This window comes from Puntigrus tetrazona, chromosome 3 (genome assembly GCF_018831695.1).
Source record: "Puntigrus tetrazona isolate hp1 chromosome 3, ASM1883169v1, whole genome shotgun sequence".
Taxonomy (NCBI): Eukaryota; Metazoa; Chordata; class Actinopteri; order Cypriniformes; family Cyprinidae; genus Puntigrus; species Puntigrus tetrazona.
The window spans coordinates 22,561,592-22,576,076 of NC_056701.1; the positions used below are offsets into that span (position 1 = coordinate 22,561,592).

General features: G+C 42.6%; 1 protein-coding gene across 1 annotated transcript; it reads left to right on the forward strand.

Annotated features, from left to right (window-relative positions):
- Window positions 1-7,375: 7,375 nt before the first annotated feature.
- Window positions 7,376-14,399, forward strand: nr1d1 (nuclear receptor subfamily 1, group d, member 1). Its single transcript, XM_043235129.1, has 8 exons — window positions 7,376-7,765; window positions 10,625-10,933; window positions 11,025-11,113; window positions 11,230-11,374; window positions 11,784-12,508; window positions 12,603-12,788; window positions 12,876-13,086; window positions 13,478-14,399. The coding sequence occupies exons 1-8, from the start codon at window positions 7,714-7,716 to the stop codon at window positions 13,672-13,674; spliced, it is 1,914 nt and encodes a 637-aa protein (XP_043091064.1). The 5' UTR covers window positions 7,376-7,713; the 3' UTR covers window positions 13,675-14,399.
- The last annotated feature ends 86 nt before the right edge of the window (window positions 14,400-14,485 follow it).

Consider the following 14,485-nt stretch of genomic DNA (forward strand, 5'->3'; position numbering starts at 1 on the left):
TTAGAGTTCATCCACTGGGGGTGTGGTTTCAACACGTGTCCGTCCACTAGAAGGCGCCAATCAAGAGCGCCAAAACAGAATGCGGAACCTTGGAAGGTGTATTTAAAATTTTCGGAACGTGAACGTCTAAAATAAGCTGATATCAGCAAACCCCTTTAGGATGGGTTACTTTATTTTTTTATTTAATTTTTAGAAGGGTAGCTACGAGTTTGAGACCGTGAGCGCAAAAACAACTGTAGTTATCATTCTGCACCGCTAGAGCGCGCTCTTTGCCAGGTTTATCCGATTCTCGTTGGCAGAACTACACACAGTGATACTGAACACGGAACACGAGTAGGGCTCTGATTGAAAACATGTGAACAGCAAGATTTTGATTCATTACCTTTTTTCAAGATAAGGTGTAGAGATCGGTAGCAGTGTTAATAATTGATCTGTTTTGGACGATGTTAATTTGTAAGCCGGTTAAGTAAATATGGGAGTGGATGAAAGATTCCAGGAATGGCATCTATGCCATATAGTATATCATAATAAGACTTATCCTTTTTATTATGCTATATCGTGCAAAACATGATATAGGCATGTGTGATATAAATGACCTCTATGAACTACACAGAGAAACATCAGTTATGGATTTTATGGATTTATACAGATTACATCCTCAAAATGTAATTTCTTAATGTATACAAGCAAAAAATTGTCTGTTTTTGTCCTTCACTCGCTTGTCTATTTCCCAGCTTTACAGCGCTGAGAACCAGTCAAAACCAGAACTAGAGTCTGAGTTTGCTTCAGTTTGTGGATTTTTTTTCTTCTTTTTTTTAAATCATAAACTGAAACTTATGTGCTTTCAGGCCTCTTTTTTTGTGATGATCACACTGTTGGGTTAGTTGGCCGTCTGAAGGTCCTCTGGGGAACTCGGCCTTGCAAAGAAGACACATCAGCCCTTCTAAAGAGCTCAACAGTAAAAGCCACTTGAACGAGAACAACAAGAGCATGTTTATCATCACGTAGCCTTTGCTTTTGACAGACATCAGATACTCAAAACACACAGTAAGAACCATGAGAGGACAATGAAGTTCCTGAAAATTTATGATTCTGTCAGTTGTACACACAAGCAACAGTTATGTTGGCAATAAAAGGCTGTTTTCCTGGGGTCCAACACGGAAGAAAAAGGTAATAATAGCCATAAGCTATAAACCACAAGTCGTCTAATCTTGTCTATAGAGCTAAAAAGTACTTTAATGAATCAGAGGTCAGAGCTTTACCAAGCATGTTTACGCACAAGGAACTGAACGTGACTACAAGAGCTTCCAGCGCAGAAGAAAGTAGTGCAAACACAGCCCTGCATAACAAAAGTTAACCATGGTTTTATTATACAAAAAAATGAATAACCATGTTTTGTGATTTCCATGCGTATAACCAGTTTTACTATAAATACCAAAAACTATGACCAGTGTAGCAAGACCATGCTTACTTTATGGCTGACGTTTATTATTATTACTACTATTATTATTTAGTTTGTTATTTATTGGTTAATGGTTAATCTTCGTAAAGGAACACAGCAGGGCTGGAACGTGCGTGTCCACGTTTAAATAGAGCGACAACCCAATTACACGGCTCCGGTTTCCCTCAGTCAGAGCGCGGAGATGTTTACATTAGTGCATGACCGAGACTACCCGCTTTCCGCGAACTAGAGCTCGCCGGGTCGACGCCCACTTTACTGCTCCACTTCAGGGCTGAAGTCGTAACAGCACCCCCGCACGTGGACCAGCCTGGTGACCGCTTTCGGTGACGACACACCCCCATCACGCTCCTGTGCGCGCAGCCCTGTCCTGCGCGGGACGACTCACATGGCACACGGGACCCTGCGACTGCGGAGAACACACAAACAGCCAAGCATCTCTCTCTCTCTCTCTCTCTCTGCCGCATCGATGCATTAGAGAGGTTTCGCGTGACGCTTGTTATATTTGCTTGAGGACTGAACGACGGCGTGAAAGTAAAGAGCGGGCGCGTCCGAGAGAAGCAACCCGGCTAACCTGTCGCCGTTTGAATTAAGACGCGTGTGTTTGTTGTGAAAAGACGCGCGGCGGCCGCCATCGAGCTCCTTACTGTCGTTTAAAACACGCTTATGATATATTTTCATTTGGAAAAGGGGAACGGCGAGACCTGGAAGTTTTCTTTTTGCTATAAAAAATAGGACAGAATCGCTCAACATCAGCCTTAAAATGAGCCTCGCGCACCAGATAGCTAGCGTCGAAATGAAGAGATTATTTAAGGAAGTGTGAATAAAGTGGCGTTGAGGAAGAAAGAAAGAAAGAAGCGCAGTCGCTGAAGCTTATTGAGTCACGCGGACAGTAGGTTAGGAGGCGGCTCAAGTGACCTAGATTCATAATGCCGCAGTTTAGTGTTCGCGTTTTAAAAACTTTATTTTAATTACAACAGAGTCTTGTTATAGTAACATATCGCGATTGTTTCCAGTGATCGTCTGTTTATTTTTGGAATTTATAGGTTATGTTAAAGCTAGCATCCGGTTTAGATTAGCCGAATCATTCTGAGAAAAAAAAATATATACAGGGAGTGCAGAATTATTAGGCAAATGAGTATTTTGACCACATCATCCTCTTTATGCATGTTGTCTTACTCCAAGCTGTATAGGCTCCAAAGCCTACTACCAATTAAGCATATTAGGTGACGTGCATCTCAGTAATGAGAAGGGGTGTGGTCTAATGACATCAACACCCTATATCAGGTGTGCATAATTATTAGGCAACGTCCTTTCCTTTGGCAAAATTGGTCAAAAGAAGGAATTGACAGGCTCCGAAAAGTCAAAAATAGTGAGATATCTTGCAGAGGGATGCAGCACTCTTAAAATTGCCAAGCTGCTGAAGCGTGATCATCAAACAATCGTGCGTTTCATTCAAAATAGTCAACAGGGTCGCAAGAAGCGTGTGGAAAAACCAAGGCGCAAAATAACTAGAAAAAAAAGTCAAGCGTGCAGCTGCCAAGATGCCACTTGCCACCAGTTTTGCCATATTTCAGAGCTGCAACATCACTGGAGTGCCCAGAAGCACAAGGTTTGCAATACTCAGAGACATGGCCAAGGTAAGAAAGGCTGAAAAACGACCACCACTGAACAAGACACACAAGCTGAAACGTCAAGACTGGGCCAAGAAATATCTCAAGAGTGATTTTTCTAAGGTTTTATGGAGTAATGAAATGAGAGTGAGTCTTGATGGATGGGCCCGGGTAAAGGGCAGAGAGCTCCAGTACGACTCAGACGCCAGCAAGGTGGAGGTGGAGTACTGGTTTGGGCTGGTATCATCAAAGATGAGCTTGTGGGGCCTTTTTGGGTTGAGGATGGAGTCAAGCTCAACTCCCAGTCCTACTGCCAGTTTCTGGAAGACACCTTCTTTAAGCAGTGGTACAGGAAGAAGTCTGCATCCTTCAAGAAAAACATGGTTTTCATGCAGGACAATGCTCCATCACATGCGTCCAAGTACTCCACAGCATGGCTGGCAAGAAAGGGTCTAAAAGAAAAACGAATGACTTGGCCTCCTTGTTCACCTGATCTGAACACCATAGAGAACCTGTGGTCCATCGTGACATGTGAGATTTACAAGGAGGGAAAACGGTACACCTCTCTGAACAGTGTCTGGGAGGCTGTGGTTGCTGCTGCACGCAATGTTGATGGTGAACAGATCAAAACACTGACAGAATCCATGGATGGCAGGCTTTTGAGTGTCCTTGCAAAGAAAGGTGGCTATATTGGTCACTGATTTGTTTTGGTTTTATTTTTGAATGTCAGAAATGTATATTTGTGAATGTTGAGATGTTATATTGGTTTCACTGGTGAAAATAAATTAATTGAAATGGTGTTTTTTTTTGTTTTTTTTTTTTTAAGTTGCGTAATACTTATGCACAGTAATAGCCACCTGCGCACACACAGATCTCCTCCTAAAATAGCTAAAACTAAAAACTGCTTCCAAAAATATTCAGTTTTGATAGTTTTGTTTTTTTTTTTTTTTTTTTTTTTTGGGTTCATTGAGAACATGGTTGTTCAATAATAAAATGAATCCTCAAAAATACTACTTGCCTAATAATTCTGCCCTCCCTGTGTGTGTATATGATGCCAAGTAGCGTCTATAACAGTGATAATAACAGCATTTTTAAAAAATGTAGTACGATGCTGAGAGAAGCGCACAAGCAGCTCACTGTTGCTATGGTTACTTCCCCACATTAACCCTCTCGCGATCGTTCGTTTGAAAACACACACCACTTTGGTAACTTTTATGGCTGCCTAAGCGTTTCAACCTCCTGTTTAAAAAAAAAAAGTGCTCATTTGTCAAAGGGAAATTTATGTGCTTTTAAGACGGTTAGAGTTCCCTTCCTAAAAAAGCCCGAGCCCCATGTGTATCAGGTTAGGTTATTTTTAGAATAGATATTGATTAATCGGCTCAGTCAAGAACCCTCCTTGCGCTAAATAGCCTAGCTCTCGATGAAACCGTCGTGTGGCCGATTTGAACTGTTGAATATCATCAATAAAAGACACGGCGCTATGCTGTTAGGATCGTGTACTAACGCTGCAGCTTTGCTCATCGTTCAGGAACGCTTCGATATTTGACCAACACGTTTACACGGTCTTGGCCGTCCTACCGCCTTTGGTGTTCCCAGAGGGAGGAAACCCGCAATGATGAGAGGCTAATGAGTGTTGGCCATGCATATACTTCCTCACGTTGTCGAGCACGGGCGCTGTTGCGCCAGACAACACAGAGAGGACAAAATAACACGGGGATAAAAAAAAAAAAAAAGCAGAACAGCACAGTACAGCAGAACAGTTGAGATATGCAGAGCTTGGCCGATTACCATGCTGCAGATTGATCATCGTTACTAAAAATATGCACTGACAAGGTGTGTTGGTTTTTAGGGAGATTATTAGCTAGTGAGGTTATTTAAAGACCTTCTAAGGTTTGATGCGTCACATCTATTTTAAAAGAAACAGCGCGTAATAATGCCACAGTTCAGCATAGGCTACATCAATGAACGTTTTTCCGCAAGGTGCATCATTTATGCTTTTAAGTAGGAGTAGCACGAAAACGAAACATTGCGTATAAAAAATACAGATAAATGGCACTTGAACACCACGACCAAGGCCCTGTTTACACGAGTGCGTTTTCGTGTTAAAACACGTGTGCGTTTTAGAGTGAAAGTTTACACTAGACGACATAAAACGCATGTCGCATGACCATTAATGCACGTATAAGTATAAGATAAGTAGCTATAAGTAGATAACCTATTATTAAATGGCCGGAGAATCTGTCAATGCAGATCGTTTTCCGAAGTTTCCGTTTACCTCCGTTTACACTGAAACGCAACCCCCCTCGTTTTCAACTAAAAGTCTAAAGTTGGACTTTTTTTTAATTAAGGGCAATGGGCCTATGCAACCTACATATATTTAAGCTCACGTTGCTCATAACATCTCTGATGGACTTAAGATAATGACTTTTAAAACATTTTACTTTGACTAAATATGTAGTTCTACTGTATACAAGCGAATCTTGAAACCCATGCTCGATCAACAGTTAAATATTTTTCTAGGGTGTGTCAGAGAGGGCGTTGTAACTTCAAAACAAACATAAAAAGGTTTCAAGTAACTTCCTGGGGGGGATTAAGAACTTCAATAAACAAACAAGGTGCAAATACAAGACATAGATAGATAGATAGATAGATAGATAGATAGATAGATAGATAGATAGATAGATAGATAGATACATAGATAGATAGATTGACAGATAGATAGATAGATAGATAGATAGATAGATAGATAGATAGATAGATAGATAGATATTTTATTTCAGTTGAGTTCTGATTACCAGGTTAGTTTTGTCTTTGAAATCTAGCACTGACCAAGATACTGTGCGTCTGTTAACAAAATAAACAAAAACAGAGCAGGTTATAGGGTACATCGGTGCGCTCCATGTGAGTGGTGTGTGTGAGTGTGTGGGTGTGTATGTGCGCGCGCGCACAGAAATGGCACGGTGTGTGTAACGCGTACGGAGTGTTCTTGCATGTGACAACTCAGCGATGTGTCAAACGCAGTCGTGCCTTTGCTTCAAGTCGCGGGAGCCGATGCGCGCGCAGCTATAAGTCCACTGAAGCGATTACATGCTGCGCGCGCCCCGGTCTCATGGTGTTTGGTCCAGGTAACGTGATGTGCAAACGTGACGAAAACTTTACCATCCCGCTTATTCAGGGGCACTGTTATTATCAGCGTCCGCGACAGTCAAAACAACCAGCACAAAAAATTCAGACACTTGCCATAAAGATACAGTCCCAAAATAGAAGCAGCAGGCGTGGTCAGCTCGCAACATCAGCCACACGGTGAATCATCTACGTTTCTGTTTTCCGCCCGCTTGTCACGTGTAGCGTCACGCACTGTTGTTGTACAGGTGAGGACGATTAATCATACCTGGAGCCAGAGTGGTTCACGTGAATGCAACAAGTGGCTCATGCAGTGCCATGGCCAGTATAATTGATGTTATACAGATGTGACTGCGAGATGCTCTATTTTTTTTTTATGTAGCACGGTTTTGTTCTCAGGCACGTGCCTGCTGGAGCCCCAAAAGAGGATAATGCTCCTCCAAAAACCTTGCGAGCCGTTCTCTTGGGGAGGCGCTCTATCTGGGACACAGTGGAAACTTATTTTGGGGGCGAACTGCTGTTTTGAAAATAACCTTAAAATAGCTTTAAAAGCTGAAAAGGCACAAAAGGTGCCAAAATAACTCAAAACCAGGGTTTTCTGCATCCTAGCATGTAACTACTAGCCTATATAGGGTGAGATGGAGGGGAAAATGTCCATATATACATGCAAAATACACGAGTTTAGCATAGAAGATTTTTTTGGGGGTAAACAGAATTGTTCTTAGGCTGTGCAATTATTAAATAACAACTTAAATATCAATTAATTCCAAGTGTCTATGTTTAACATTTTCTAGCAACTTATTATTTGGGGGGAATATATTTTACCCCATCTTAAACCAGAGGTACAAATATGTTTCCTCAGATCTAAGTTAATTGCTCCTTTAGTCTGCAGTGTACACACACCTTTACAAGTTACAAATTACCTCTCTGTAACACAACTTTAAATGTACAACTTTTCACGCGTGAGACGCGAGCAAAAATGCCCGATTCAGTCATACACAAACTATTCCAGGCGATTTCAAACTCTTCAAATTAGACTACATTTCCCAACACCGATGCGGCCACGTGCGCTGGGATTTTTAAAATTCGCACTGAAATGTGTTCTGGAGAAACTGTGTCACTGGGCCACGAGGCTCACGGGGTCACATGGACACATTTCCAGCCTCGTGCAGCTGCGCGCCTGCGCTCATCTCGTCCATGCTCCTCGGAACGAAGCAAAAAGCAAAACCGGGCCGACTTGACAGAACAGTTCAGAGCGACACAGATTGGGCGAGTGACAGGCGCACTGGCGTGTGAGACGCTTTTACTGAATGAACCGCATTTCCCTGACGCCTTCGCGCAGCATTTAACATCACTTCTCGGCATCTAGCAGATGAGCGCGTATTTTATGCGGTTTTAGGACGGTCGTTTCGTGGCAGTTATGCCTTTATCGTAAACAAGAACCGATCTCTAAGAAAAAAAAAACAGAAGTGCATCTGGAGAGAGTGCATCTCTCTGGCGATTCTGCCATAAATCTGCATGACTTTACTGGAGCTCAACATGACGACAGCAGTAGATACAAGCAACACAGGTAAGACTTTCTGGATGCTTTTAAAAAATCATCTAAGATCGTGTTGATCGTTCTGTTCCGCTCTGCTTTGTAACTGTTACGTTTCATGTCTCCGAGTTTCTACTACGCACTGCTGAATGCGCGACGGATCCGCAAAGTACATTTATAAGCATAGCTCGACCATTCGTAATAGCCTGTTTAACGTCGCGTGATGCTGAAATAAACAATCGCGAAGATATATTTAAATATGTACCTAAGCACGCGCAAATAGGCTACGTCTTTGTGCTTTCGCGAAACTCAATTAGGTGTGGACTGAAAAATGCTGTTCAAGTATGCTTACTTTCAATGTTTATATTGTATTTGGCGTGATAAACGTCCTGTACATACAAAGAATGTAAATAGCCGACGAGGACAAGGACATCACGGGTTAAGGCACAGTGTTCTCGTGAATTTCGGGGAACTAGGTCATAACTGAAAAGTCAGGTGTACGGACATCCCTGTGATGCAGGCGAGCGTCGACGATCCTCGCTCGATTCACATGGACCGCTGTGCCTAGCCATGTGCTTTTTGTTTTCATTCTCTGCTCTCCGCCTACAGCCATTGGTAAGCGCAGGCGCTCATTACATAATTCCGCCTCGCGCCGCGTCTGCCCTCCCAGCGCGAACCCGTGTGTGACGCCGCAATCCGAGCCATGTGCGCGCTGCGATTGGACGGGAGAGCGAGGCGCGGGGCTGGGCGTCACGTTAACCCGTGTTCGCCTCAAAAGTGGGACATGAAATTGATCCAGTTTAACGTAACAGTTTTTTTTCTTCTCATGACATGAATAAAGCGTCACTAAATATCCCCGTCCCTGTTTTCGTTAGATTCCTTTTTAGACTTAGCTTAGTGTTCTAATGTGCTGACAACGAGCGGATTATGGTGGTTTGTGATACTATTAAGAGAGGAAACCGTTTCGAAAACATTTTAGAATGGTTTTAATTGCCAGTAGTGTGTAGAATGCCCGAATATCGAATGCTTTCTATTCAGTTCCGATCGGATGAATCGCGTTCGAAACCGTTTGGTAAAATCTTTGTCTGTAAATTCGGAATATGCTACTTATTACGCGGCTGAAATGCGCGCTTGTGATTGGTCAGTCGCTTATTCAGAAGTCAAATAGTTGAATATTTAATTATATCCTTCACTCCCCGGTAAACAAATAAAAGTCATGTTTGTGTTCAAGCTGTGCTGCTTGGTAGCGGTTACCAATGTACAGTCAACCCGAACTATATAGCTAATAGGGAAGGTGTTTAAACGTAAATTGTTTAATGATTGCTATCAATTTTGAGCCACATACACCATTTTACCTTTTACAGTTTTAAAAAAAAGGGGGGTTTTCCGAACATAGCGCGCTATTTTCTCAAGACACGCTTGTCGAGTGGGTTAATTAGGAGACAAATATAATGAACCCGACGAAAACACACCGACAGCATTTATTAATGTAGATTGTAAATGGCTCAAATGAATGGTGTACGTTTTTTAAAAAGCGGGTGTGTTTTGAGAGGCGTGCCTAATGAAGCGAGTCTCGTTGAAAGGCTGTACTTGTGCGGCGCACGTGGAGGGGAGGCGTGCTTCCCCAATGACACGCTTCAACAGCTCACACGCATCCGTTTTGTGCTTACACAAGTATTTCCTTTGACACAATGTTTTGGAATATCCAAGTGTTTGGACTGAAAAAACAATTAGGAGCCGGAGGAGGCACGTTTTTGAGCAAAAGCGGGGAGAAGATCTCAAACCACTGTTGCCATGTAACTATATAAGACGCACAGTGAACAGCAAGCTAGTGGACACGCATTGATAAATGTAATGCGGGACAAGTGTTTTTCAGGAGCTTTTGAGGCAGACCATAGGGGGGGATAAAACTATACCATGTTTCCCAGTCTTGGCTCCACCTGACACAATGACTTTTTGACCTTTTGTGCTAGTGTACAGTTGTTATGTAACTTCTACACCAGCTCACCCTTGACATTTAAAGCTCAGTAAAGATTATACTCGCAAACACTTGGCAGAATAATTCTTAAAATCGGCCAGGCAAGTTTATGTACAGTATAAACTTTGGTCTCTCATTTGACACTTAATATGTATCCATCTGTGGGTGCACCATTTATTTTAGAAGACCAACGCTAGCACAAATCTGCCCAAAATATGGTTCCCGTGTGTTGACCTTAAGGGATCAGAGATTAGGAAAGGAAGTATCAGAAACAAAGTAATAATTTACATGCTAGAGTCAATGCTATGGTGTAAACTGTAGCACACTGCGCTGTTTCTTAAGTGCGTTGTTGACTAGTCTTATCTGATTTGAGCTGATGGATGCTAAAGAACAGGATGTAACTTAAACAAAAACAGTGTTGTAAATGTCATAAATGCACATGTTTAGGCATGTGTAACTGACACATGATGCAAAGTTGTGTATTTTATAAATGGAAATAACATGAGGCAAAAGTGGCTTGCTCACATGGCATACTGCTGCCAGTGAAACTATAAACCGCAAGCCAATTGAGGCACAAACTCAGGAAGAAAGGAGTGGTCGCTGTAATTTTTTTTAAATGTACCCATGCAGTTTACAATAACAGTTCCTAGAAAGTACCCTCATTTTCCACAAAAACAGACTCTCTTGCTCCCTCGACTTCCTTGTTTCCATGGCGCAATCTGTTTCTACTGCTTGTGTAGTAGAGAGAAGCTTTTATGGGAAAATCTTAACGAGGATGGGCCATTATAGGGAGGAGAACAAATACCTGAGAACGTTATTAGAGCCCTCTCAGTGGGCCTCTTGAGCTTTTTTTCTTCCCACAGTGGTGTAAAGAGGACTATTTCATAAATGTGTCTTTCTTCTTCTGTCGCTAGGTGGGGTAATATCATATATCGGGTCATGCGGAGGCTCTCCCAACCGCACCAGCCCCGTGTCCATGTACAGCGAGAACTCCAACAGCAGCCTGCAGTCCCTTACACAGCCCTGCTTTGGCTCTTCATTCCCACCTTCCCCCAATGGATCCCAGGATTCCTCACGCATGTACACCAGCAGCAGCAGCAGCAGCTCAAGTTCAGGATCAGGAGAGGACGGAAGCTCATCGTGCTCTGGTGGATCCCCAAGAGGACGCGATGATGGTGGAAGTGCACGCAATTCACCCAACAAATCAGTTGCCACCCTTACTAGTAAGCAATAAGAACCACATATTTTTTTACCTGATTAATGTATAGTATGGTATCCAGAATGATTTTAACATCCGACTTTAACATCATCCAGAGCTGAACGGAATGGTGTTGCTTTGCAAAGTGTGTGGCGACGTGGCTTCAGGATTTCACTATGGTGTCCATGCCTGTGAGGGATGCAAGGTATGACAATAGCATTTATTTACATGCTCATGCACCACAATGTTACATTAAAAAAAAAAGATATTAAATTATGCATTCCGAAAACCTAACATTTACGTTATTTGCTTTGTCCACAGGGCTTCTTTCGACGCAGCATCCAGCAGAACATCCAGTACAAAAAGTGCCTTAAGAATGAAACCTGTACCATTATGAGGATCAACCGGAACCGGTGCCAGCAGTGCCGTTTCAAGAAGTGTCTGTCTGTGGGAATGTCCCGAGACGGTAAATATCTATACAACCAAACTTGGAGAAACATTCAGGGATTCACTGATATTAAAATTCAGAATGATATATATATATATGTTTTAAAATGAATAGAATTTATGTACCTTATTTAAAAAAGGGCAGTGAATACAGTATACAATTTAATAATTTTATCAATATTATATTAATTCAATATAATTAATATTTAGACTTAATGTTAAAATTATTAGTGTTTATAAGACAAACTGTAAATAAAAGTAATGCAAAAATGGGGAAAAAGAGCGCACACAAATACATATCCTGTATCAGCTGAAACCAATAAACAAATCTAAAGTATCACCCAATATGAAACATTTATGAATAGAACATAAACATACGGCATAAATATGATGAATTTGTGACATACTATCCTTTCTTTAACCTCTAGCTGTTCGTTTTGGCCGTATCCCGAAACGTGAGAAACAGCGTATGCTGGCCGAGATGCAGAACGCCATGAACAACATGGTGAACAACCAGCTTCAAAATGAATTCCAGCTGGCGAGCATCACATCCAACACCCCTTGCTCTTCGTCTTCATCCCCATCCACCTCTTCCTCATCCTCATCTCCGTGCCCGGGGCTTACAGTGGGACCCCAACCCCAGCCCCCCGCAGTGCCCATAGCATCGTCCCCTTCCCCTCCGGCCCCAGCCTCCCCTTCAGTGCAGCCGGCTCAGAGTCCCCCGGCACTGACGACTTCTCCACCACCGTGCTCCAGCCCAGGTGTAGACAAAACCATAGCCGCCATAACCAGAGCACACCGCGAGACCTTCATCTACGCACATGATAAGTTGGGTCCAGCACTCCTGCCACACAACGGGGAGCTGGACAACCAAAGCAGCAACCGCTGCATGGCTGGATACCACCTCAACGGCCACAACACCATCTACCACCATGATAACAATGTCCCTCATCATTGTAACAACTTGGAGGTGCCACAAGAAAACGGCCTCCATTTTCAAGCCTCCCAAGCCTCTGGACAACATCAGCAGCACAATAACAATGGTCAGCGAACTCCAAACAGTAACCTCTTTGGCATCCACCACAGTCAGGAGATGAACAGCAGCTCCCAGGGTCAGAACTGTCCATGGAAAAAACGCAAGGACATTCTGCTGGTAAGCCCTTTGTTATTTAAACTACTCTACATTTACCAAGTAAAGACGACTTAAGTAAAGACGTTATAATGATGATACCTTTTTTTTTCCCCAGGCTTGTCCAATGAACATGCATCCTTACTCAGACCCCAACAAAACACCACAGGAAATCTGGGAAGACTTCTCTCTTAGCTTCACCCCAGCGGTTAGAGAGGTGGTGGAGTTTGCCAAACATATCCCAGGCTTCAGCACGCTATCCCAGAACGACCAGGTCACTTTGCTGAAGGCCGGAACCTTTGAGGTAAGTTAGTGGTCTTTTATTTTTAAATTAGCAATCTGTTACAATCAGAACATTTTACTAAGTGCCTGTTTCGACTATCTCCTGCAGGTCCTCATGGTGCGCTTCTCCTCTCTGTTTAACTTAAAAGAGAGGACCGTAACGTTCATCTCTGGCACCACCTACAGCCTGGAGGCCCTGAAAAGCATGGGCATGGGAGACCTGCTGGGAACCATGTTCGACTTCAGTGAAAAACTCAACGCATTAGAGCTCTCAGCAGAAGAACTGGGACTCTTCACTGCAGTCGTGCTGGTGTCTGCAGGTCAGTTACATATTAGTCTTAAAGTTCACTCAAAATAAAAACTGTCATCCTCTACTTACCCTCATATTGTTCCAAACCTTGGCTTTGGTTGATCTTTAAACGCAAATTCAGATATTTTTTAATGAGACCTGAGAGTTTCGGTTCCTCCACTGAAAGTCTACGTAACCAAAACCAAGAAGATTCATGACCTCTTTGGATCTTTAGGTTACTTAGAACTTCAACGGAAGCACAGAAACCTCAGTTTTTGTAAAAGCTACCTTAATCAACAAAAGCTTTATGAGTTTGAAACAACATGCGGGTCGGTAAATCAAATCACGTCATTCCAACACGAAGTACCTTCATTTGATCCACTAATTAAACGGGTCTCTCATTGTTTGTTTCTGTTGTACAGACCGCTCTGGCATTGAAAACGTGAATTCAGTGGAGATGCTTCAGGAGAGTTTAATCCGGGCTCTCCGATCCCTCGTCAGCAAGAACGCCCCTAACGACGCCTCCCGATTCACCAAGCTGCTGCTCAAACTTCCTGACCTGCGCACGCTGAATAACATGCACTCAGAGAAGCTGCTCTCATTCCGCATTGACGCCTGAGGTTGCAAGAAGCTGGTGAAAGTGGGTCACCTCTGGTTGACTGCAAGACAGAATGGGTACAAACATTAGAACTCTTTCCAAGAGAACCCACCAGAAAGCAAACTCATGCCTTTGGCGCCTAAAAGCACTTGATGACACATTTAAAGGGACGCTTTGGTGCCTAATGGTTGGTCAGTAGTCTATATGGCTTGATAACCATAACGGGTCCGTGAGCCACTTTCAGTACTTACCTGAAATGGGTGGAAAGATTAAGGTAATGATAAAGCAGACAAAAAAAGCCACTCATATTTGGACTGCATTTTCATGGGGAACAAGTGCAAAATTCCTCTCGCAAGGAGTCACAGCCAGGCCAGAAGGATCTCCAGGCCACTTCCAAACAGGGGACGATGGCCTCCTCGTGCCCAGTGCGGCCTGGGTTCCTGCTATACCCACACTCAGAGAAAGTTGTGATCATTTTAACTCAAATGCAAATGACAAGCTGTACGTGGTATTAACCTTCACACATAATCACATCCCTGTGACTTTGTAAAATATGTGTAAATATGATATACATACTTTAAATGTTTTAAAATGTATAATATATATTTTTTTGTAAAGTTCACATGCTCAGCGCAAATTATGAATCTATTCAAGCACAGACGTATAAGTAGAGTGTATGCATATTATAGACATAAAGACATGTATTTCAGTTGTCTTCTTCATAAAGGCATTTTATGAAACAAGAATGTAGTGTCTTTTTTTTTTTTTTTTTAAAGTATCTCTATGTATTGTTTTTAACTTTTGAATAAATTTTGGTTTATCTGTGTACGCA